Source organism: Barbus barbus (genome assembly GCF_936440315.1).
Source record: "Barbus barbus genome assembly, chromosome: 36".
In the NCBI taxonomy this organism is placed as follows: Eukaryota; Metazoa; Chordata; class Actinopteri; order Cypriniformes; family Cyprinidae; genus Barbus; species Barbus barbus.
The window spans coordinates 5,378,514-5,406,364 of NC_136714.1; the positions used below are offsets into that span (position 1 = coordinate 5,378,514).

At 38.5% G+C, this 27,851-nt stretch overlaps 1 protein-coding gene across 1 annotated transcript; it reads left to right on the forward strand.

Annotated features, from left to right (window-relative positions):
* Window positions 1-97: 97 nt before the first annotated feature.
* On the forward strand, window positions 98-27,426 carry LOC306856252 (lissencephaly-1 homolog B-like). The gene is made up of 11 exons (XM_079395408.1): window positions 98-288; window positions 10,134-10,385; window positions 19,859-19,943; window positions 20,025-20,099; window positions 20,229-20,435; window positions 22,389-22,557; window positions 23,037-23,139; window positions 23,366-23,594; window positions 23,705-23,806; window positions 24,108-24,264; window positions 24,346-27,426. Exons 2-11 carry the CDS (start codon window positions 10,354-10,356, stop codon window positions 24,417-24,419), a joined length of 1,233 nt encoding a protein of 410 aa, XP_079251534.1. The 5' UTR covers window positions 98-288; window positions 10,134-10,353; the 3' UTR covers window positions 24,420-27,426.
* The last annotated feature ends 425 nt before the right edge of the window (window positions 27,427-27,851 follow it).

Sequence of the window (27,851 nt, forward strand, 5' to 3'; positions counted from 1 at the left end):
ATAGATGCCAATATTTATTGAAACGTCCCACCATAAACGCTACTCATCGTCAGTGTCAGCTGAAGGTTATGATGTAAGTGACCGCTGCGATCCTCAAGGCGTGCGCGCCCCCGACCTCGCCGTGCGCGCGCTCGTCATCAGTAGACGGTTATGCGGTGCAGAAATCAGGAGCAGAAACAGCGCTGACTGAGCCGCAAAATCGGAAGTGACTCTCAGCAGAGACATAGCTCAGATTTTTTTTTACCTGGCTGTATGATCTGGCAGATGAGACACCCCACATATGAGAAGGTAAGGGTCGTTTCTATTCTCTGCTAGCTGCGCTGTGGTAAAAGTGAGTCAGGTAACTTAAAGTGTGTATGTGGCTGCGAAATTTGCGCCGCCTGCCTGACTGACTCAAAATGGCGGACAGGCCGTTAGAGCAAAATAAGGGTGGGAATATCAAAGAGCGATATAAACTAACGCCGGCAATGGCATGACTTGCATACACACGTAGATACGGAAACAATACGTTTATTTAAATTTCATTCGTTTAAATTAAACTCCTTGCTTGACCTGAAATTTGTGCCAGTCGGCCTTAAGTGATTTGACCCATACTAATGTTAGCTAGTTCTTGTTAGCATCATCTCCGCACTAAACTCATTGAATAAGTAATAACAACTGATGTCATTTGTATTTATGTGTATCAAAACCTCTTTGGCACTAACGTTGTTTCATAAAGCCGCTTAAGTTGTATTTCAGTGGCTGGTGAGGGTGATTTTTGGGATTGGGTGTGCCTGTGATGGTTGAAGGCCGGATTCATCACTCCGATGCCGGTTAATTTATAACTGTATGCTTCGCTACTGTTATGATCATATGCTGTTTAATCAGTCAACAGAGGCGTGTGGGATATGTTGTGCTGTATTTGCTAATTAATAGTCGAGCCGTTCATGATTATAGTTGGCAAACAAATTTGCGACATGAACTGTCTGGCTGCCGTCATGTTTTGATTCTGTTCAAGATGGAATGTTTTTAAAAAAGATAAATAAACCATATTGTTAAATGATATTGCGAGCCACCGGAAACTTAATGTTGAGCAGACATTAATATTGGCTTTGCTCAGTTCTGGTATGAAAACATCACAAGCTCAAGAATCATGACATGTAGCAGCTAGAGGTTTGAGCTTGACTTGTTCTCGGTAACACTTGAGAGATATATATATATATATATATATATATATATATATATATATATATATATATAAAATGCACGCCTTAGATTTTTTAGCTGTCATCGCACTCTTACCACGAGGGCGTTGCCTTACTGTGGTAAATGATTATTATTTATCTGGCCTAATTAATTTTAGGCTACTTGGCCTGAACTTGCCTTATGTCTGACGTCATTCAGTGTGACGTCTTCATTGCAATCTAATTCTAATGTAAAATTTTCCCTGATATAAACTAACGCCTTACCCTTCCCAGATGAAAATGACAAACTGGCACAAATGCTTGATATGTAATCCAATCAGATTTTTGCATGTGATTTGTCTCCTCAGACCAATTCTAAAAAACGGCATGATTGAATAAAAATGATGGATGCACCGATGCATCGGCTAATAATCGGTAGAGTTTGATAAAGGCAATTATCTGCTCTGTGGATCATTGTGAATTGTTTAAAAACAGCTGATGATCAAGGCCAATTATATTATCCTGTGGAAAAACATGTCATGCTGTAACTTGTGTGTGGAGAAAATGTGTCGTGTAGATTTAGGGCTGTCGAAGTTAATGCAATAATAATGCAGTAACGTAATCTCATATATTTACACACATACACCATAATTAACGCTGGCTCTATAATATGACTCTATGAATCACCCATAGTTCAAGCGTGGGTTGCCAGATCTGTGGTGTTTCCTTTCACCAAAACAGTGTTAATTTCGTCGATGAAGATGAAAAATATTCGTCAACGAACCTTTTTTCTGTGACTAAGACGAGACGTTGCTAAAACTAATATCTGATGATAAAAACGATGGCGAAATTTATGCCGCGTCTTCGTTAACAAGGCGAGACGGGACTAAAATGTTATTGGAGGTAACTTAGGGCTGTCGCGACTAGTCGATTTATTAAAAATCGTCGACTTCATTTTGCAGCGTCGACTAACCGGCAAAATACCGGAAGTGCCGCATTTCACGGACGAGAATCCATAAAACACATTTTTAGACTATTTTCCAAGGCTGCATGATATAATTAAGCATAATTGTGAATTCACAAACGCTATGATTTAGTTAAATAATTATATGCGATGCAGTTCCAATACATATGCTCTTTTAATTATTTTCATGCGTGTAGATTAAGATCGTGTGTCTCGCAGCAGCTCCGTTCAGTAGCTCCACAGAAACTGTTATCATTTACATGTGGAGCTTCTCAAACTCATTTCTGCATGTTGTTGTGAGTTTGGGTTTATTATAACCTTCATCTGGGAACGCAACGCATGCCATTTCATCAGATTTGTGAGGTAAATCATTTATAAATCTACACTAACACAGGAGAATACATCGCAATTTCAAAATAAAAGCTCAAACCCTCACTCTGAGTTTACACGGTTTGATGTCCACATATTCATGTAATTACAGTGGATAGCATTTCTGTCATAAAGAAATGGACAAATATGAAAGATTAAGTGGACATTTGAATTAAATGTTGCTTGGTCAATATTAAACAGTAAAAACAATCGTCAGGCCGTCGGCGCCCCCTGCAGGCCTTTGTTGTTATGCGTCATCTACATTAGCTCTTGTTTATAATACATGTATTTTAACAGTTTTGTTCAATAAAACCATATGATTTATTGCTTTTGATACTTTATTTGAACTAATTATTATTGCATCATTGCTATTATATATGTACTTTAAGTCATTTTAAAAGCTATTGTTCACTTAAATCCATTTTTATTACCACAAAAAAAAAATATATAATTGCAGGGCCCTATGAAATCCATTTTATTTCCAAATTCAGTTTTGTTTTAATTTTAAATTGTCTAATTAATTGGGTTTTACAGTTTTTATCTGCACCAAATTCTGTTTTCCATTATTTTCTGGATTCCATTTTAATTATTCCATTAAATTTTAATAATAAAAAGCATCTCCAATTAATTGATTTTATATATATAAAAAAAGTATTTTTGAGAAATACTGCACATTTGCATTTTTCACCTAAATAAATTCTGGTAAATAATATTTCTGGTAAATACTACTTTAAAGTGTTTTTTGATGATAATTGTATTATTATTAGACTAGAACATGTGGATATGTTGTCATCCTCACACTATAATACTGAACTGTGATTTCAGTGATTTGGACTGTGAGATGGACACTTGCTTCTTGCACTCCATGTTGCACTTCACTTTTGCTTTAAAAAATGATTTCATAGAAATTTAGATTTCATTTGGTTTAATAAAACATTTTTAAGTAAAATTGTTAGTTTTTTTGCGGGAAATTAGTCATTTAGATTAATCGATTAATCAAAAAATTTGTCATTAGATGAATCAAAATAAAAATGGTCGTTAGTGCTAGCCCTAATTGGAGGACTACCGGGCATTCAAAATACATCCTATTGGCTAAGTTAACTGTCTTGTCTTTCAAAATGTGTTTCTGTCGTTGGATAAGGTGCGTTTGCATATCTAGTCTCAGTGTGGTAGCCACAGTGGACGGCTAGGCTACCAAAACGCGAACTAGCGATCTGAAACAGTGGCCTCAGGTTTTTCCCGGGAGTCACAATTCGTTGTCGATTTAACTTAAAGTTAGAGAAGGCGGGATAGGTGGAATCGTGCTGATAGAAGTGCTCTCTCTCTCTCGCACGCTCCACTTCACAGCGCTCTATGCTTACTTTTCTTTTTAGGAGCGCTTGTGCTCCTAATTTAAAATATTTAGGAGCACTTTCAAATCAATAATGAAAAATTCTTATCAAAAATGAACCTTCCCATTACGAGGTGATATTTGACTCCTCAAAGTGATTTACAGGGGAATTTTGTTTTTACATTTGTAATGGCATTTTCTAACTTTATTAAAAGTATGTCATCTTTTGTCAAATTCAAAAAAATATATTTATAAGCTTTTTATAATTTCTAATTAAAACCACTGAATAAAAACAAGTAGAATAAGATACCAGTCAAATGAAATCAGTATTTAAGAAATAAATTTGTACTACGGAGGTGGCACAGAAGAACACAGAGGTGGGTTGTAGGTGTATTTTCAGATGTTTAATGAGGCTCAGAGGTTGCATAAGTGCAATTAAATTCATGTTGAGGTTAATGTTTTAAATATACAATTTTGAATGCATAAATATTAAATGATTTAAATAACAGAAAAGATACTTTAAAAATTAAACTAAAACTGCTGGTAGGTGGCGGTATGTCACTGATTTTATCACTGAATCATTCATTTAATTGATTCGTTCGATTGAATGATTCATTCAGGAATGAAGTACGTGACTGTCTTTATGAATGGGTAATTGAATCATTGACTCACTAGATTCATTCATAAACAAAACACCGCTGTGTTTGAATGGAGATGCGCAGCGGCTTGGCTGGGACTTTTAAAACTATTTTCGTTGATTAAATAGAGCAAAATAAGGCAATAGTGTTGTAGTTAGACAAGTCACTTAACTTCTTGTTTAATGAACTGTTGTATTAAATCAGTATCACATTTGCAAACTCCCTTAATAATTATTAAAAGCTGTCACTCAACTTAGTTCATCGTGATCTCACAACTCCATTATAATCAACGAAGCTCCTTACACTGCACAATGAATCTCTTATTTACACTCCGTCTACACTTTTTTTTTTTTGTTATAATGAGAGAATACGTCTGTGATGCATTACTCAACGCTGCAAAAACACGTATGTTAGAAATCTTTAAAGCTCCCTCAGCACAAACACAAATATGCTGATCGGGTCAGTCGCAAAAAAATATTTTTTCATAGTCACACGCAGTAGTTTTCACTCGCAAATGAAATTAGCTATTGTCAAGTTTGTTAGTTTCATAGATGGATTGTAAGAATAGCTTGTATGTCCTTTTGATAAATGTGTACTGATGGTTGCTTTTGTGTAATGCAGGGAAGTTAAGCTGACTTATTTCCTCTGCTTCGGATATGAATTGTAACTTTAACTGTATAGTAATTAGTTGTTTATAAGGCAAGTAATACCTTCACAGAAATTAATCCAATATTACGGATTAGAGCTGCACAATTTATCACATTAAAATCAAAGTATTGATGTGGTTTAATGTGTTCGTGTGAATGTGTGGCATGCTTCAGATTTAATGAGCGACTAGGGCTGCACGATTCTTGCTAAAATGTGAATCACGATTTTTCTCCATGGGAATTGAGATCACGATTCTCTTACACGATTCTCATTTTTTCAACCAAAATGTATTGCACAGGACATTCAGTATAATAAAGTGCTGGAGTAACAAAAAATGGTCTCTCTTCTTTATTTTAGACCCCTTAAATTGAATAATTTTAAAGCTTTAAGTTGTTGAACATAAGAGAACATTAACAATAATAAATAAAAATATTCACATTCACATGGGGCGTTGGCGTCAATGCCTCTCGTTTACTTTGAATGGAGTGACGTCAAGCGTTGCCGAACTGAATTGTGGGTCCCTCGCGTCGCTTCACTGGCGTTGCATGCGGCAGAAGTTGAAAACTTTTCAACTTTTCAAGCGCCAACGCAGGCATCAGCCAATCAGATCACCTTATGCAAATACCCTAGCGCAGACGCTAGCCAATCCCGTTCATGCAGCACCAGAATAGTATGTGATTGGCTGTTATCACTATGACGGTGCATTTTTTTTCATTTACATTTAGTCATTTAGCAGACTCTTTTTATCCAAAGCGACTTACAATGTAGAAGCAAACAGACCAACGAAAGAGCAACAAAATACAAGTGCTGTGTCAAGTCTCAGTTAGTCTAGCACAGTTCACATGGCATGATTTTTTTAAAATAAATATAAATAAATAGAATAGAATAGGCAAGTGCTAGTATTAATTGGTCAGATGGTGGCGAAAAATATTTTTTTAAATGGCTAAAACCATTTCTAGCATTTTTCAAGAATTCATTGATATTCACTTGTGTATGCATATTGTATCTTATATTTTAACATAATATTGTATTAAAATGTGAATAATAGATGACCATAGATTAAGAAATATATTAATATAATAACACATACTAATTACATTTCTTATACTCTTTAAATAAGCATAATTTATTTCCTCATTGGTCTGCACATCCACTGGAATAAGTGTAACACAAAAACACACAAAGTCATGCCTCAAGTCTCCAATCTTTATTAAGCAGTTTACACTATTTATACTTTGCATACAAAGAAATGTAACTGCCTCAGTGTTTCTGCTACATTTATTCTGCCGTGGCGACCCGCCACACCAAAAATCATCCCCGCCACGGCTGCAGCTTTTCAGTGACGTCACTCGATTCATTTACAGTCTGGTAATTTATAGTGGAGGAGACGTTAGTCACACACTAATTATTAAAAGGTGAGTATAATATAGCGCAAACTTAAGTGTAATCATAGTAGTGGTGTACGTTATGTGTAACGATTCGATTCAACCTCCAACATTACACAGTAGTTGTGAAACTGATCGCAGTTGATCCGTGGTCCGTACGGACCAGACCTCAAGGTTCGGTTCGCATGTGATTAACAGACTAATTGCAAAAATGAACCATCATAGAGTGAACGTTTATCATTTGTATGTGTTTTATCTTGCCAATTTACACATTCGAGTGATTTTAAGCCATTCCAGCGCAAGACGAGGCGAATAGAACTTATTTCACTGTCCGTGCGCTGATTTCTGTGGCCACAGCTGCCGGACACGCGGCCCGCGCACAGATTTATAAGCGCGTGCGAACACAGAGTTCATTCTTCATTCGCATTTCCTTGTTTGAACAGACGCATACATAAGTCGTGGCCTAATGGTTAGAGAGTCGGACTCGTAATCCAAAGGTTGCGGGTTCGAGTCTCAGGCCGGCAGGGATTGTAGGTGGGGGGAGTGAATGTCCAGCGCTCTCTCCACCCTCAATACCACGACTGAGGTGCCCTTGAGCAAGGCACCGAACCCCCAACTGCACCCCGGGCGCCGCAGCATAAATGGCTGCCGACTGCTCCGGGTGTGTGTTCACTGCTGTGTGTGTGCACGATGGATGGGTTAAATGCAGAGCACGAATTCCGAGTATGGATCACCATACTTGGCAGTATGTCACTTCACTTCACTTCACTTTCACATACAGAATTATGTGAAAATGGACGTCTCAACAATCATTCTCGATAACGCAGTCACTCATCTTCAGTGAACGAAAACAAGTTAGAAAGAAATGGCATGTGTATCAGTATATTGGATCCATGCATTCGGTCTTAAAGGGACAGCTGCCTATAAACACATGCTGTTATATATGACAGAAGAAAAGGGGCATGGTCCACGGGAAGATCATTGTGTCATTGTGACAACCCCCCCCCCGGTGGAAATACAGCCTGCCGCCACAGCTGGAAAAACTCCTGGAGGAAACACTGCGCCTTATCCTGTGTGTTGCATTGTACTATGTTTTTACTCCATAGTTTTCTGCATTCTGCGAACGCGCCTATTGACTCCGTATAGGTCTGCTGCCTTGTTACACGTCACGTGAGTGACAGCGGAACGTGGCCAATGAGGGAGAGGAGAAAAGTGATCGAGATTTATGATTGATTTATTGATTGAATTAATAGTGTTTTGTTATTGTGTGAGTGTGACCAATAATGCGTGAATGCAGCATGATCTGAATGCAGGGAAATACACTGAAGTGAATCGCCGTCATTTAGAAATGAGATCGCATTTATGTATGAATCGAGATCGTGATTTTTTTTTTTGCTTCGATTAATCGTGCAGCCCTATGAGCGACACTCTGATCTGTCCTCTACTACACATACTCCAAACACACGTGGTATAGGGCCTTGTTTTTTTCAGCGGCCTCGGAGCAGTTTGCTGTTTTTGACTGTTCCACATGAACTGTTGGTTCAGTTCATGTCCACAGTTCAGTTTTGTTCAGTAATGTGCATTGAGAACCCTAAGTGATCAAAGCTTTTTACACACATTATTGTTATGTTTAATTATGTTAGGCAGGAGTGCATTTCAAACTATTGTGAAGATGGTTCTCCAAAAAATCACTCATGTCATTCCAGACGTATGAGACTTTTGTTCATCTTTAATACACAAATTAAGATTTTTATTATTCTCTCAAAAAGACATCCGTATGTCTACATAATCCATCTGAATCAAGTGGTTGAATCCAGGTCATCTGAAGAGACACAGTCGCTTTATATGTTGAACAGATTTCATTTAGGCTTTATGCACATAAGCATTGATAAATGCACACTAGGAGTGTGTACCTACACTGGTCTCATGGTTTGTTTCGGTTCGATTACGATTATCATGTCTCATCAATTCGATATCATGATGCATGATGATCACGGTGCATTGACGATGCACTGCATCCTCAATTTTCCATTTTACTCCACCTGTATACAATTTTGGCAATAAATACAAGCAGTCAGATATATGAACTGAACCTTTAATTTTACCTGAAATTCTTGAATGAATTGCTTCTTGAATGAATCACACAAACTAAGGCTGGGCACAGAAGACAACAGGAGCATTTAGAAGAAATACACAAAAGTAAATACTTGGCACTGACAGGGTGAACGGCTGACGTGGTTTCTCAAGTTAGTGGTATTACCCCCTGCATATTTTATTTGTGCGTGACATAATTTACACACAGTGTGTGTCTTCTCCAGGTCGTGCTTACCAGGTTGTTAATAAAAGCCGAAATGTGCCCAGATGTCGGCTTTTGAAGTAGTTGGATCGTTTTTAATTACGTGCACTCGCATCTCGCCTCCCTCCGCTATTGTATGCTACCGCAACAAAGCACGTATGTGACAAATGACATCAGAAAAGTGTCAGTACGTGATAATTGGTTATGGTCTATTACTAAACCGATATGAATCATCCTTGTGCATCGCGATGCACCGTAGAAATTATTAATTTCAACACCCCTAATGCACACACACATAGAGCACATCAAATAGGCAAATGGAAGCTCAAACTGGTTTGAAATGACATGAGGATGAGTAAATGGTGACGGTTTTCATTTTTGTGTGAAATATCGCTTTAAAATCCCTCTTTCAGTCTTGAGCCAAAAATAAAGACTTGAGGATTAATGTAAAGCAATTACTGTAGAAATATAGAATATTCTGTGCAATAATAGTAATAATAATAACAGCCAAAGTAAATAAACATTCAGGTACATCGTGATTGTAAAGAATACTCACCTCGGGGTCAAATGGATATGTATTGGCAGTAGAGCATGGACAAAAACAAATTTAGTTCAGAGACATAAGGCATTCCTAGACCGTTTTGATAATGACCGGAAAATGTCTTGCAAAAAGCATGAAGGGCTGTTGAAGTGAAGATTGTATTAATGTGTTTTTGGAATGAACTGCACTAAACATTATATTTGATGTTCTTTCGCAAGTCCAAAACATAGCCACATGTCCGGATATCTCATCTGCTCTCTGAAGGCCAGATTAGACATTTTTCACCTGTGTCAAGCTATTTTAGTTTGCACCGCACAGATTAGAGTGGATATTTGCCGGCTGTCAAAACCGACTGAAAGGATTTATTACAAAGTTTTGTCTCAGTCCCCAACACCCCACTTCTCATCTGGACAACTGTTTTATTGGACCACCGTCCCCTTAGGATTAGTAAAGGAGATTTACGCCACCTCCAGCACTTCCAGTCTGGTTGTCATCGAGGGGCTAAATGTTACTGTAGATGTTTGGGTTGATGGTGATGGTTTCTTGTGAGTGCAAATGGCCAGAATGCCAGTTTGATTTAATATAAGTTTAATAGAGAGTAAGAAAGCTAATAGATTAATAAAGGCTCCCTCTTTTATTGTGTTTGTAAAGGTTTTTTTTCTGGTTAAATGGCCGAGGGCATTTTAGACTTCAGTCAGGTCAAGGTCAGAATTATTACCGCTTCACATTTCTCTTGTATGAGCTTTTATGTTTTTTTTTTTCTAATTGATCTTTATTTTTCCCCTCTCATTTTCCCTAGATGGCAAGTGGATCAAATTGGTGTTAGTTCCAGTGGGTCATCAATTTTGTCTTGTGTGTCGCTGTGGACAAAGTCTCCGCGCTGCAAAAGTGACATTGGTTTGCACAGGAGTGTGAGATTGTGTGTCTCAGCCAACAATTTGTCCTGCTGAGGAGCTGCTCGGGACTGTTTGCCAGCTCCCTACTTGGGGCAGAGACAGCGCCCCCACTCTCCTGCCAAAATGGTGCTGTCACAGAGGCAACGAGACGAACTGTGAGTCTGAATTCTCATGTACTCATAAAATACAGATCTGTATCTGTCACATTAATAGTCTACCATATTTGAAATTGTCACTTAACATTTTGTCCAGAAAACAAATCACACAGGGTCAAAATTGCACTGTTTAGACATAAGTTGCATCACACTGAACTTACAGTATATACACTATAAGCCACGTTTTTTTAATTACATTCAGAAATTATGTAAATCATTATTCATCATTCAACATTTATTATGAACACCAAGTTTAAATGAAAATTATGTAAAGAGAAACTGAAACTGCCAGTGTGGGAAATAACTTGTCTCATTCGGCATGAATCTTAATGTGTTCACTTTGTGTGTGTTTTGTGTGCTTGGCGTTAATTGTGTTATGTAAGCCACTTCACAATACAAGTTGCAGCATGTTCCAGATGATTTTTAAAAAGTGACTTAAATTCTAGGGCTGGGTTTTGAGAGAGATTTCACCATTCGATTTAATTCTCATTATATTAATAATATAATGTTATATAAACACAATGGTGGTTGTCATAACTTGATGGATTTATGCAAACATAAATTAAACATTGAAGAACAGTAAAAATTATAATGAATGTTATATGGTAGGGGTGGGCGATATAGCCTCAAAATTATATCACGATATTTCAAGAATATTTGCGATTAATGATATTTATGACAATATACAAAAAAAATCTAAAACAACGTTTTATTGGTGATTGCAGCTGGCAGGCAGCAGCATTTATTAGTGCAAACACAATGAAGGGCATTTTCCATCGAGCTACTGTCATTGATGACAGACTACCTAATTCGAAGTGTAAATCTAGTGTTATAGTGGCAGAAGCAGCGTTATAGTGCAATAGTAGTGACCAGTGTTTAGCAAGTTACCTTAAAGTAATTAGTTACTAGTTACTTCTCACAAATAGTAACTGAGTTACATCATTATAAAAGTTACCAGTTACCATGGAAAGTAACTGTTGCATTACTTTTTTTTTAAAATGTCCAAATGTGTCAAATAACTTGGATGCTTCCAATATTAAATGTTAAATTAATGAAATGGCCACTACATGGAATAAATTATTATTTTTAAACATTGTAAACTAATACAAAACAATTTAAAAATACTTATTTAACACAACACTTTTTTTAACATTCTAGCAGACATTATACCAACAAAGCACAATTTAAGTTAAAATGAATAAGTTAGTAAAAATAATATTTTGTGGCCATTTTTGAGACCCCCTTCTTGACTCAGTCTTGCAAATAAATGCAGCCTTGCTGAGCAGAAGGGAATTCTTTTAAAACGTTAGAAAATATTACAGATCCCAATTTGAACACTGTGTGAACGTTATAATGTAATAGAGCTGTTGTAATTATCATCATTATTATTATTGTCTGTCTTTTTTATTTTATTTAACAGAACAAAAGTAATATTACAATACTAACATTTATGAATGTTGATGGAGCTTTTATTTTGACGGAAACCCGCAGAAAGTCCTCAGTGCTTCTTTTTGTTGACAGCAGCACATTTCTAAATTATTCTCATTACTAATTTGGGAATATGCACGTATCACATTGTCACATGCCTTGTAAAAAATCACAAGTGTTACTGAGCAACTGACGAGTAACAGTTTCAGCGCAGATTTCGAGCGATTACATGACAGGATACAGATTTTGAAGTTGTACTCTTTCTTTAACTTACCTTCGGATGTGTAGTCATATTTATTTTGTGCTGAAACTGGTGTTAATGTGGAGGAGACGATCAGTTCACGTGCGACTCGTGCTGTTGATCGAGGCACTCTAGAGAACAGTCACTCCATTAAACGGCGCCAAAACGGCAGTTATTGTTTAAAAACTGCAATACAATGGGCAGAATTTGAAGTCTGAGACTTTGTTTCATATTAAAAGTACCAAAGCACAATGCTTATTGTGATGTATTGGATGGGAAGTGCCCTTCAATGTTCTGTCCATTAACTGAAGACAGGCTAGACTAATCAATTCTTGGGATTGAAGAATCGATATCTTTCCGTAAAAATGAGAATGGATTAATATCGATATCTTTTTTTTTTTTTTTTTTTTTTTAAGCGGTTGAGTATTTGTAAGCAGTGCAGGAGGAACAACAAATGTGTTGACAATGTAAATGAGTGTATGCATTGGAAACTGCTTATGTTTCTGATATGAACTCTTATTTATTAACGTTGATGTTGAAAAATGCATGTTTTGCATTGTAGCAGATGCAAAGTAAATAGAAGGAGATAGTGGACCTGTTTTGGATGGGGCATTTAAAAGCATGAAATGTGAATTTTATGGGTAATGGATATTTTCCCCCTGTCTGCTGCCTGTCACAGCTTAGGGTAGCCACTAGTGAAGGGCTTGAGACCACGAAATGTTGCCATCAGGCAGTCAGTGCCATAGTGTTTTTGCACTCTTCAGAGAGCCAACTTATGAGTGGCTTGCTTACAGTTAGATAAAATTGGCGTTGGAGAAAGTATTTTAACTGGAAAAAATACACATCACCATTAAGAAACTTAAGAAATTTAAATTTAATGAGGTGGCTGCTCTTTGATTCCAGTTTTTGCCTATGGTGACTGGACCGCATGTGTTCCATAGTTTCCTTCTGAAAAGTCACTCACTGTTACTAAAACTAGTCTCGAAGGTGCTGACATCACTGTCTAAATTTAGCCCATTGGCCAGCTCATGAAATATTCACCATCATCTGAAGAGGTGAAAATCTCATTTACATAATGAAGCACAGGAAGAGAAAAGAGGCTGTGTTTCGAGAGAGAGAGAGAGAGAGCTCAGTCCACCATTTTGGCATTTCCTGCGATGTCATTAGAGACTTTTTCCATCCTCAGTGGTGACTGTGTTTTGGTTACTTCCTGGTCCTGCTGAAAACTGTTATGATTACTCTATTTAAAGCATACATTTGGTTTAAAGGTCCCATGTTGGGAAAGGACAAAAGGGAAGTGGTGTGTGGCCAAGTATGGTGACCCATACTCGGATGGGTTAAATGCAGAGCACAAATTCCAAGTGTACACACAGTAGTGAACATACACCCGGAGCAGTGGGCAGCCAATGCTGCGGCACCCAGGGAGCGGTTGGGAGTTCGGCTCAAGGGTCTCACCTCAGTCGTGGTATTGAGGGTGGAGAGAGTGTTGGTTATTCACTTCCCCCACCTACAATCCCTGCCAGACCTGAGATTCGAACCCACGACCTTCAGGTTACAAGTCCAATTCTCTATCCATTAGGCCACGATTCTTGATCTACATTTTTCCCCCAATTAATTCTTCTGCTGTGCAAATACAGCTTTACAACTTTACATCTTAACCAAAATTGGAGTTTCTATGCATTTTGTTTATAGTTGGAATCTGTGTATCAGTTCTGCCATCTTAAAGTAGGGGTTTGATTGTTGGTTTCATGATTCAATTCAATATTACTGCACATGGCTACATTTTCATATAAATTTTGTAGCAATTTATAAGCTCCAAAGGGAGTTGTATATAAATAATTACAATTAATTGATTAATTACAATTATTTATATCGGCTGACAGTGATAACTGTACCAGCGAACATTCAGTGTAAGTTCATATCAACTCTAAGAAAGGATATTTTCTTGGCCACAGAATATACTTTCCTAAGTATTAATACATTAGAGCATGTAGTAAGGATCAAAAGTCGTAAAGGGACATTAATTTGCAAGGCGAAATCAGAAACTCATGTAATTTGTGCACAAGAGTTTTATTGACTAAACACTAACGCAAACTAGTCTAACAAACAAACAAACATACAATCACTCATACATGGGGAAAGGGCAAATGAGAGTTGATGGATGAAACCATCAGGAAAACCAGAGAATGCAGTTATGGAAAGAGTCATTTAACCACCTGAGTAAAACCATCAGCGCAGTTTATAACGGGTTCTATAACTTAGTTAAATTATAGTTTCGTTTAGTTAAATGTACGTTACTTGCATGGCCTTGGTTGTGACGAGTGTCCGGAATGCAAGAGTTGAAGAGGGATGAATTTCAAAGATGTTCTTCCCAGGTAGAAAGTGAAAAAGAGCTAAGAAAGAGATCTGCTGAGGTCCGAGGATCCTTTGTTGAATGTAAAGTCAAGGCCGCAAGGCCTGGCACAAAAACTTAGAGGGTCCAGAAGAGTTCTAGCTCACATCCTCATCTTCTCAGAATCTAACAGAACCGCAGACTACCGGGGCATCACATGATGTGAGAGCTTTATCTGCTATAGAGGTCACACCTCTGGGGAGTCAAAGAGCCTATGGTGACTTGAACTTTTGGAGGGAAAGTTTACAACTCTGTCCATGCGTGGTAATTAGCATATGAACCGGATTGGACGTTGACATACTACAGGGTTCGTACGGTCATGAAAAACCTGGAAAAGTCATGGAATTTTAAAGCAGCAATTTCCAGGCCTGGAAAAGTTTTGGAAAAATAAATAAACCCAGAAAGTTTTGGAAAAGTCATGGAAATCTATTTCACAAATCTCTGTATTATCACAATTATCTGTATAATAGAATTATGTTTAATCAGGTTCGGTGCGGGATTGCGCATATATCGCATTGTTTACTCATTCCCGCAGCATTCGACTTTAAAATGATGGATATTCACACATTTATTCAATAGCCTGTTGCATATAGGTTTGATGAGTAAGTGAATCCACACAGAGTATCAGATGAAATCGGTAATTTGAAAACAGCGTGAGTGATTCAGCTGTACCGCGTCTTCTCTCTTTTACTCAAGTAACGTTACTGTCTCTTATAGCAGCTTCTAATCTGCGCATCTCGTCACTAAAGAGCTGCTGCACGCTGCGATACAAGACTTTCGCTCGCGTTTCGGGACAGGTGACAGAATTGTCACTTGCCTAATCGGGTGATTGTTGCATCGACACAAAAATTTAGCCTATTATTTATTTGCACGTCATTTTAAGCCATTCGGTACTCGCACGCTCCAGAGGCGCTGTGCGCTCAGTCACGTCCAAAGGGCACGCGTATAAAGCTGTTTTTTTACAGTCTATGGTATAAAGCCGACTTGCGAGAACCAAATTGAGTTTGGTACCAAACAAGCTCAGTAGAACCCTGCACTGCTGTTACTTGCTGGGGTTTTGTGGCAAGCTTTATTGCGTGCACTTTAACACAGAACTCTTCCAGCACTTGCTGCTGCTACTGCTGGCAGGACACTAAACACAGTCGAGCCGCTCTTGACAGTCGCGGTAGCATGGTCTCGTGTTGTTTCCACCAGCGCGGCAAATCCTTTTCATCACCGTAATATTTGATGGATATCTAAAATATAAAAATAAGGAGGAAGCCTAAAACAAGCTCAATGCCCGGCTGCGTCTGAGCTATGACATGAAAATTGTCCTGAAGCCGTAAATAAGTCGGGGCATGTCGGGCTGAAATGCAAGGCTCTAAAGCACAGCTTGTTGCGTTTAAGCGGCAAAAATACACACAAAATTATGTTAAAATGGCCATTCTGGTGAGTAAGCACTGTCGTTTTTTTCTTAAGTGTTTTAACTCTTTAACAGTTGCGAAAGAGAAAAGTTTCCAAAACGAAATTCAGGTCCTGTATGTGTTTAACAGAGTTAAATGATAATATTCAGCGATGTGATACGTTCTCTGGAATAACATCTGGCGCAGTTGCTGCTTGTACTTATTACTAAAACAGAGAACGCAAACAATAACATTAGTCATTCATTTTAGTTAATGCTATGATAATTTGAACAGATTTTTATTCTTATTGTAAAATAATGGAACATTAGGTCATGAATATTGTCTCAAAAGTCATGGAGAAGTCATGGAAAAGTCATGGAAATTTATTGGGAAAAATATGTATGAACCCTGATACTAACTATTAAAGATTCTTACTACACTTATGTTGCATAGGTATCGACATATAATATACACTCTCAATTAGATCAGCCGAAGACGAATTGATGGAGACCAAACATGATATACATGAGGTAATATTAACTAGTGTTCTATCATAAGCATGCATAAAACAGGATACAATACACAAAAACATATACAAGAACAGTAATAATATACACAATGACCTGAAGATGTGTTCATTCAAAGAGAGGTTTTTCTATGAATTAATTAGAAGAGTCCATGTCTCTTTCCTAAAGCCCAATTTATACTTCTACGTAGCCTCTACGCCGTAAACTGTGCGGCGGTTTTCATTTATACTTGTGTCTTCGTCCGCGTCGATGTGCAGTACACATGCGGACCGCTAGTCTGCAGTGTCCACGGGCATGTTGCTGGTGTAACCCGCAGTACCAGGGCAAAAGCAGAAGAAGCGGCTTGTTGGAGACGCATTAAATAAAATATGTAATAAAAAAAAATTATAATAAATCTTTATTTAAAACTAAAAAAGGGGACAACAACGGAACAGGAGAAGATGGCATTCTTTCAATCTCCACAAGGACGTGTACCACGGCAGATCAACATTGTTTGTCACGGACAACTACTAATGTATAATGCTATGTAGTATAATAAGACACTTGTTCTTTTTGTTTTATTTTAAATAAGGTGTAACATTAAACTACTCTGAAAATTATAAACGCAACACTTGTTTTTGCCCCCATTTTTCATGAGCTGAACTCAAAGATCTAAGACTTTTTCTATGTACACAAAAGGCCTATTTCTCTCAAATATTGTTCACAAATCTGTCTAAATCTGTGTTAGTGAGCACTTCTCCTTTGCCGAGATAATCCATCCTCCTCAAGATGCTGATTAGACAGCATGATTATTGCACAAGTGTGCCTTAGGCTGGCCACAATAAAAAGCCACTCTAAAATGTGCAGTTTTACTGTATTGGAGGGGTCCAGGGGGGTCCGAAAACCAGTCAGTATCTGGTGCGACCACCTTTTGCCTCACGCAGTGCAACACATCTGATCAGGTTGTTGATTGTTGCCTGTGGAATGTTGGTTCACTCCTCTTCAATGGCTGTGTGAAGTTGCTGGATATTGGCAGGAACTGGAACACGCTGTCGTATACGCCGATCCAGAGCATCCCAAACATGCTCAATGGGTGACATGTTCGGTGAGTATGCTGGCCATGCAAGAGCTGGGATTTTTTTAGCTTCCAGGAATTGTGTACAGATCCTTGTAACATGGGGCCGTGCATTATCATGCTGTAACATGAGGTGATGGTCGTGGATGAATGGCACAACAATGGGCCTCAGGATCTCGTCACAGTATCTCTGTGCATTCAAAATGCCATCAATAAAGTGCACCTGTGTTTGTTGTCTATAACATACACTTGCCCATACCATAATCCCACTGCCACCATGGGCCACTCGATCCACAACGTTGACATCAGCAAACCGCTCACCCACACAACGCCATACACGCTGTCTGCCATCTGCCCTGTACAGTGAAAACCGGGATTCATCCGTGAAGAGAACACCTCTCCAAAGTGCCAGACGCCATCGAATGTGAGCATTTACCCACTCAAGTCAGTTACGATGACTAACTGCAGTCAGGTCGAGACCCCGATGAGGACGACGAGCATGCAGATGAGCTTCACTGAGATCTTGGAGGTGAAGATGCTGGATGTGGAGGTCCTGGGCTGGTGTGGTTACACGTGGTCTGCGGTTGTGAGGCCGGTTGGATGTACTGCCAAATTCTCTGAAATGCCTTTGGAGACGGCTTATGGTAGAGAAATGAACATTCAATTCTCGGGCAACAGCTCTGGTGGACATTCCTGCAGTCAGCATGCCAATTGCACGCTCCCTCAAAACTTGCGACATCTGTGGCATTGTGCTCTCTGATAAAACTGCACATTTTAGAGTGACCTTTTATTGTGGCCAGCCTAAGGAACACCTTTGCAATAATCATGCTGTCTAACCAGCATCTTGATATGCCACACCTGTGAGGTGGATGGATAATCTCGGCAAAGAAGTGCTCAGTAACACGCATTTAGAGAGATTTGTGAACAATATTTGAGAGAAATAGGCCTTTTGTGTGTAAAGAGTCTTAGATCTTTGCGTTCAGCTCATGAAAAATGGGGGCAAAAACAAGTGTTGCGTTTTATAATTTTGTTCAGTTTATATTACAGTGCTCATAAACGCACACAAAACTCAAGTACATACGGAGGGAGGGGTTCTAGCAGACCAATCACAGCGCTTGTGTTCCGTGTAGAATTGACGCGCTGTTAGATTTTTCGAGAGATGCACGTCAGGTACGGCGTAGGTTACGGTGCAGGCTCCGTAGGTTCGACGCAGAAGTATAAATTGGGCTTTAGGGGAAATGAAGGGAGTTGCTCTGCCCGTATTCCTTTGAGCAATAAAACAAGTGTTATCAGATGGGTTTCCATGGAACCAGAGGCATGTTCTGCCGCCTTAGGTGTTAGATGCATTTTGGGGGAAGAGTCCACAGACCCTCATATTTGGCCTTTTGGTTAGGTGAGGGGGCATAAGAGATTATTTGTTAAATATAACACATAGTTGTGTCTGATTGGTCCAAATGTTACAATTTTATATCAAATTTAATTTGTGCAAAAAAAAAAAAATGATTATATAAGCAACTACTTTTTAAAATAAGTGTTCTGTAAGGATCTGAAAGTTTACAGACAATAGTTATGGGTTTTTCTTTTTCCTCCGCATTATTGCTGTTTGATTTATTACTGATGAGATCATAGACAGTGGCTGCATTAACAGGCTGCACACTAATGCACAGATCTATTTCGATATATCAGATGTTTTGTCCTCCTCTGACAACATAACTGACTGTTTACGTCAATTTCATATAAAAGTATTAAAAAATGCAAGTGCATTTAACCGCAGCCGCAATCGAGCTTCAGGACAAAAACACAAAGTGCACGTGAAAGTCTGTCAGTGCGCGAGTTTCATGCATCTAATAGTACTGCATTCCAAACGGTATAAATGAAAGCATATCTAAAGTAAAACACAGCTCATGCTGAAACTCAATTAGCCACTGCTAATACACTACTATTGTCTACATGAAAAACATATTGAATACATTAATATTTCAGAATCATTGAAGAGAGAATCGCGATGCATCGGAGAATCAATTGTTTTCTCCCACCCCTAGATCAGACTGCAGCTAAATACATTTGTCACTTCTATTAAATCTAATTCTGTACACACAGTCTGTCTGTACATGCATTATTTCATAACAATAATGTAACTGATTCATTCCTGCATTTGGATGGCATTGTCACTCACAAAACCTTTCAGCCTGTATGTGTCCAAGTCTTGATGTCCCAAACTAAATTTACATGGATCAGTAATTGCAGTATGTGACCTGCTGCATATTGACTTCCATCTATCACTGCTAATGTGATAAGTGCGGTCTCATCATTGATCATTTACCGTACATGCATTAAATCTAAATGAATCTGGTGATGATCTCAAACTGATCATATTTCCATAGAGGAAAGGCTTAGCTGCTTGATTCCACATCTCTTTGTCTTATAAAATCACCTCTTTTTCTTTCAGAAATCGAGCAATAGCAGATTATTTGCGCTCTAATGGTTATGAAGAAGCATATTCTGTTTTTAAGAAGGAGGCAGAGTTGGATATGGTAATGGCATGTTTTTACACTAAGCTTCAAAATGGGAAAATATGTATTTGTAGGTCCCATTCTCACTTGTGATTTCTTTAGAATGAAGAGTTGGACAAGAAGTATGCAGGCCTTTTGGAAAAGAAATGGACTTCAGTCATCAGATTACAAAAAAAGGTCAGTAAATAATTTTTTCAGTATATTCTTATTTTTTTAAAAAAAAACCTGGGCTATATCTCTTAAATAATTGCACAGGTGTCAATTTTTCAAGATAAACAATCCCAGTTTATCCTGTATTTTTGTTAGGTGATGGAGTTGGAGTCCAAACTAAATGAAGCTAAGGAAGAGATCACTTTAGGAGGCCCCGTGGGACAGAAACGAGACCCTAAAGAGTGGATCCCACGCCCGCCTGAGAAGTACGCCCTCAGTGGCCACAGAAGCCCTGTCACACGCGTCATCTTCCATCCTGTGTTCAGCCTCATGGTCTCCGCCTCAGAGGACGCCACTATAAAGGTGTTTTTTTTTATTCTGTATTTTTGTGTTAGATATTTTGACTTTGATAGGCTGCACAAGGATGTATGCATATGCTATATGGATGTTGTGCCATGTTTCAGTTCATAAATCCATCTGCTCTTATTCTTTTCTGCTGAGTCACTGAGTATCTCCATGGAGAAATCATAATGCTCTGGTTTCCCAGGGCAACGGCGCAGTGAGCAGTTCTCTGGACACCAGGCAGTTCAGTTACAAGCGTTCTCAGCCTGCATTTCTTTCCGATCTTTCTTTGTGCGTTTTTGTACCTTCCACATGTCAAGACATGGATTAATCCCAAATAAATGTCACAGTTAGACTGCTGGAGACATTTTGCATCACACCTTTTTATATAGGTCTTATAGATCTCCCCTATATTCTCTGTTTTCCAACCTGTTGCTATTTGCAGTTGAAGTGGTATACTCTTGTATGCTACGTTTAAAACCTGCTATTAATATTTGCTACTGTACATATAACATTTCTAGATTGGAGCTTTAGTGTAAAGTAGAGCTTGCAAAAATAAAATTGTAGTGGTTGGCCAAAAAAGTAGTTGACGAATATTTGCCTAATGCAAATGATACTGTGCAGCTCTAGCAGTCTCTGGTATTTTGGGGAAATCCAGCACTGAGTTAACAGTTTGTGAGTGGTGCATTGTCATGAACAATGCAAAAACAGTCCCGTTTTTGTTGTGTTTGTCACTTGATGAGTTTGCAAGAATTTTGGCTTAGGTAAATTAAAAATATTTAAATATTTATTTTAAGATGCTCCTAATATAATAATGAGCGCACTATCAGTTATTGAACAATTATTATACTACTATATAGTATATTTATTGTATATTTTTATTTGATTGTATATTTATAATGTATAATATGATATTTATTATATTATCATTATGATTATTCTAATTGGCTGTGGGTTTTGTCCAGAATTGCACTGGTGTAGTTTGATACTCGAGGGAAAGAGAGCTCAACGCGCTGCAACTTCAGAAAACACATGCAAATGGAAAAAGCACCAGCAAATCAAGAAAACGGCTTCATCAGTTTGACAGCAGGTGCTGCAAATGCTCACAACACAACCAAATAAAGAATTTTATTTGCGGAGCGTTTCTTTGTTTGTTTGTTTTGTATTTGCAGTGCGTTTTTTTTATTTGTTTGTGATGTGAGCATTTGTAGTGTGTGTGTTGTCAAATTAACGAAGTGGTTTTCTTAATTTGCAGGGGGTTTTTTTTCTATTTGCAGCGCATTGAGCTCTCTTGGCCACTGTAGCTTTTGCACCAGAGGAACCTTTTCATAGTTCCTAGAACTATTGGTAGAATTTCCTGCTTTTTGGCATGTTCGCATCACAGGAACTAGGAATGGTTTTAGTTCTAGGAACTCCATTTGGGGGCACTAAATTAGCTCCTATTTCAGAGTAGGTCTAAGACAGATCTATAGGAACTACCGGTACCAGTGAACGCTGACTGGCCAAACGCATAAGAAACACCAGCTACTGGGCATTTTTAAAAAGCCAAGTAAAAATATTTTCTCCATGAACATGGAAAACATTGATAACGGCAATTTACCCATTGTCTGCAGCGTTGTTCTTTTCTCATCCTCAATAATAACACTGCAAATTCTCATATGAGATTAAGTCAGATTTTCATGCTCTTTCAATTGTGTAAATTGTGCGTTTACATTCCATTTCTGCTATTAGCGTGTCCTCCATTCGCCTGCTATTTACATTGTAAATGCCAGGAATAAAGATGTCACTATTGGCCACTTCAGAGTTTCAGCTTTTGATGTGATTAGTTCCTAGAGCTATGAGGTGTGAAAGCCCCTATGTTCTGAAAGTACCAGTACTCTAGCTACACAAACTGTTTTTGAAAGTGTGCAACATTATTATTTTGAATCACTTTGAAACAAGTGTTTAAGTTTGTTCCGTTGCATTATTTCGCAGGTTTGGGACTATGAGGCTGGGGATTTCGAGCGTACCCTGAAGGGTCACACTGACTCAGTGCAGGACATCTCCTTTGATCTGACTGGAAAGCTGCTGGCCTCTTGCTCTGCGGACATGACCATCAAACTCTGGGACTTCCAGGGCTTTGAGTGCATCAGGACCATGCACGGTACATATTTCCTGCACTTACTACCACATTACCATTATTCAAATCTATTGCTGGAAGAACTTCCTTAAATGGCCTTTGACCTACCGTGTACTGCAGCCACCTCCAATATAGGCTTAAAGCTTAATGGGATCTTTATTAGTGTGCTGGGGAATCCTCTCTCTGGATGCTGAGACTCAGTCAGGACCTGTTGGTCCAGGGGGAGGGGTAAAGGTTTGTTTAGGGCCAGGATTAACCAGGCTGACAGCTTTAATCTCTCTCTCAGATAACGAAGGTGCCTCTTTTAATCATATGCCGTAAGTCCTGTCCTTTACATCAGTCAGTAAATGATCTTAGATATTTCAAATGAAGATTTGGGTTAATTTCAGTTTTTTTGACATTGGATGGTTATGCATCTAATCATAAGTCCAGTTGCTTGAGTCTAATTGTAACTAAGCTTTTCCCTGCACCTTTTATCTCATTCATCTTCCTCACATCCTCAGGACATGATCACAATGTGTCGTCAGTTGCCATCATGCCCAACGGTGATCACATAGTGTCTGCTTCCAGGGATAAGACCATGAAAATGTGGGAGGTGGCCACTGGGTGAGTAATACTGAAGTGCGTTGTGTGGGTAATTGTGATCTGAATATTGCACTCTTAAGGACTTCAGTGAGTCACATGTGTAGCTTTGAATGTCTTGTAGTTTTGCGACGTTATTGCCTCAAGCCAAGTAGTTACATAATTTTTTATTTTTTTTTGCAAAGCAATATAAAATATTCTGGAAGCTTATGCATGTCATTGTATAATGGTTCTCTTTGTTTTGCCACAGCTACTGTGTGAAGACGTTCACGGGTCACAGGGAGTGGGTGCGTATGGTCCGGCCCAATCAAGACGGCACACTATTGGCCAGCTGCTCTAATGACCAGACGGTTCGCGTGTGGGTGGTGGCCACCAAGGAGTGCAAAGCGGAGCTGCGGGAGCACGAGCATGTGGTGGAGTGCATTTCCTGGGCCCCTGAGAGCGCACATCCCACCATATCTGAGGCTACAGGTTCTGAGGTACATTCTGTTGGTTGATGTGAGCCTCATTTTCCCTTTTCTGCATCATGATCCTCTAGAATGATATATTGTCTTTCGTTAATAATTTATCATGCTTACTCTTTTTCCAGAACAAGAGGAGTGGAAAACCTGGGCCATTCCTGCTATCCGGATCCAGAGACAAGACCATTAAAATGTGGGACATAAGTACTGGCATGTGCCTTATGACACTGGTGAGTTAAGCTATAGTTCAGGCAGCTTCATTGTTTTATATATGTGTATATGTATATGAACCCTTTGCGAAATCTGCATGGGGAAATTTGTGTAGAATTCCTGATTATATGGATTCCTTTTGAAATGTGACTTCACCTGTCATAAATATGAGAAGCTGACAAGTTGAAATTGAGACACTAAGTCATACCTGGCAAGTTGTAATGTTTTTTTTTTTTTTTTTTTTTTTTTTATAATTATGACTTTTTGTCATAATTTTTTGACTTTGTAATTGCCTGTTCTTTTTCTTCTCTCACCTCTCAGGTCGGTCACGATAACTGGGTGCGTGGAGTGCTGTTTCATCCTGGTGGGAGATTTGTTGTGAGCTGTGCTGATGACAAGACCCTGCGTATCTGGGACTATAAGAACAAGCGCTGCATGAAGACCCTGAGTGCCCATGAACACTTTGTTACCTCTCTGGGTAAGCCAAGCAGATGTCTGCCTGGAAATTTGGTCTCATTACACCATTAAATCAATGCAATGTTCATCCTTTCTTCCACAGATTTCCACAAGACTTCTCCTTACGTGGTGACAGGAAGTGTAGATCAAACGGTCAAAGTGTGGGAATGTCGCTGATCGCCATAGGATCCGCCTCTTCCCCTCCAAGCCACCACTTTGGCCACTCCCACACCTGCTCTTCAGGATGCACTCATTACTATGGTTACCACCTCATCCAGCTCTCTTCTAATAACTATTGTCCTTTTATGTAAATTACTCTGGATGTAGTTTGAGCTTATTAAATGTTACACAAGACACTCACAAGGTAAAAAAAAAAGAAATAAGTAAAAAGTAAAACAAGTATTCTTGCATGGTGAATCCAGACCTTGTATACTGTAAATTTTTTTGCTTCTCCTCATCTAAAGTACCGTAGGAATGCGGAGCACAGGTGTTGCTCTCGCCTCAAGCGTTTATGAACCGAAGGCAGAATGATGCAGTTTGGGGAATTCAGGATACAGGGCACTCAAAACCGTTCTGTTGGATGTTTTCTTTCTTTGACGTTTGTCCCATTCTGCTTTACAGAAAAAGACTTTTAAACATTTAAACTGACAGAAGATGAACAGCTTGACGTGTCTGTTCCGGGGGTCTATAATGTAATTTAACCGTGTGAACGCCTGGATGCTCAAAAGATTCGTCACTTTAAGAAGTGGTAACAACTTCAGCTCACATTATTGAACCGTTCTCATCCATGAAGTCCTTTTCAATTTAAAAAACAGGCAAATCTACATGCAATCCCGTTATAAACGAAGTGCAGAAAAGGAATCGCTTTAAAAAGGACATGGATCAGTAAAGTGCACTTGTCCCTGGAGAAAATAGGGTTTACATTTTTAGTTTTTTGCCTTTTTTTTTTTTTGTACAGAAGATATAATTCTGACACCTTCCGTCACCACGTCTTGGAAATAGAGGACTTTAATATACTTTATTTACTGATAGAGGGCAAGTGAAGTGCCATTTTACTCATTCTTAATTGCGCACATTCACTTTTTCCAAGACTGCGTTCAACTTTTGGGACAAGGCGCTCCACATAAATGTAGCTTCATCTCATCCACGGTCTGATTTTCTCCCAGATTTCACTCTGACCGCCCACATTCTGCCTCCCTATTCTCAAAAATGACTTCATTCGGTCAGGTTTCATTAACCCCTCCTTGCGAAACACTGCGTCATTGATATAACGCTTTCTTTGCTTCGTCATTCCGCTGCTTGCTTGCACCATCTGCTGCCCGTCCGCTTGTGAGCGCAATTGTGAAGACTTCAGGAGACTGCTTTTTGACTTGCTCCGTGGTACTGTTCAGTGACCATGTGCCGATGAGCTATCTATTCAGTCTCTCTTGATTCAGGGAGGTTTTTTGGCATTGCAGAGGAAAACGCTCTTTTTGAGGGCGTTTGAGGACGGCACCTCCATTGTAGATCAACGTGCAATATCTATAGGCTGCTCTGTGTTAACTATTAAGGTGTGTATGTGTTTTCTATGAACACAGTTATAGGAAGATGGCCTCCTGATCAGATTAACAGGGCAGACAGACGAAAGTCCGACAGGAGCGAGAGTTTGAAAGTTTCTCCACTGGCTGCCGTACAAGGCAACAATTAGCAACTTATAAGACTACATCAGTGGTGAGTAGTTTGCTGTGCTTGCTGGTCTGCAGCGTACTGTTTCCAACAGTAGAGTCATGTATGCCCAACCACTGCCATCCCAAAGCTGTGTATGTAGAATCTATGGATGTGTGCGTGGAAGTCACTTCCTGTCTGTGAGCACACAGCGGACTCTGACTCCAGCTACTTTCTCTGCCTTCTTAATGTACTGAGAATCCCCAATATCGAGGACTTCATCGCTTTTTGTGGTCTCACTGTTGACACACACTCGTGCACTCACATAAATAAATAACTGTCCATCAGTATATCTTGATGTCATTGTTTGCAACATAATTAAAATAATAAAATATCTGTAAATATACATCAGCCCATCTATTGTTGTTGTTTTTCTTTATCCACAATAGTGGCCAAAAATATTGCCACTCTCTTTGTAGGAATTATGCAACATTTCAACCGAAATAGGTGTTGTCGACAGGTCCATGAACCTGAGGGTGGAAAAGAGTTTACAAAAACAATACAAGTTACAGTTATATAACAATATACAGTTATTTTCATTGTTTATATACTATATACATGGTTTCTTTAAATAAGATCCATGTTGCAAAATTTTGAAATTAAAACGTACGTGTGTGTGAATTAATTTGGGTTGCAGTGGGCAAAATTAAAAAAAGCATGAATCAGATTAATTTATTATACATAGAGAAGCCGTTAATATTTGTGCCCTTACATGCATTTTATATTATTAGGCTAATCTAATATCACGCATATATAAACGCACCCCTGATCAGATCAGACCCCCCTTTTGTTTTAGGGAAGTTCATGTTTGAACATCAAAACATTAGCAAATAGACATCTTATATTATAATATAACATTTTACTTTGTTTTAGTTTAAAGTTTTTGACTTCTGCGTAAAAATAACTTTCCTGGGTATATATATTTGTAATAAAAACAAGCTTGTTTAATAAACCGATAACAGCTTAACATTATTAACCTTAGCCTACCTTCATTATGCCTCAATTAGGTAGGCTAGATATAGATTAAGAGTTGTTTTACAGATGCTCTCTGCTGTGTTTAATATCGATTATAAAAAAGTAGGACTTGTAATAAAACTTCGATTAATATTTATGTTGTTAAAATAACATTCTGTTCTGCTGGTTTATTTAGCTACTTTTCCGCACACCACATTAAGTATGCCATTTAGTTCTTTTAAGACTTTGAGGCCTGGTTTCACAGACAGTGCTTAGACTAAACCAGGATTAGGCCATAGTTCAATTAGGACATTTAAGTCATTTTTATGAACGTACTTAGAAAAAAAACCCATTGCAGGCGTGCATCTTGAGACAAAACAAAGGCACTGATATATTTTAAGATCAGTCAGTGCAAGTGTCTTTCAGTTGAAACAGCTCAGGCTTACATTTTAGTCGAGGATTAGTCTTAAACCTGGTCTGTGAAACCGGGGGTGAATGACCACTCTTGTAAGTTTGCAACTGTCACAATAAAAAAAAAAAAATCACAGAAGGGTAAAACATGCAGGCAGACAATGGTATGATGTAAGCAACACAGCTACAACAAACAAAACTGCTTTTATTTTATTTATTTTTGAAAAGGACCATGTTTGTAGGCTTATTCTGTACAAACCCGATTCCAAAAAAGTTGGGACACTGTACAAATTACGAATAAAAAAGGAATGCAATAATTTACAAACCTCATAAACTTATATTTTATTCACAATAGAATATAGATAACATATCAAATGTTGAAAGTGAGACATTTTGAAATGTCATGCCAAATATTGGCTCATTTTGGATTTCATGAGAGCTACACATTCCAAAAAAGTTGGGACAGGTAGCAATAAGAGGCCGGAAAAGTTAAATGTACATATAAGGAACAGCTGGAGGACCAATTTGCAACTTATTGGG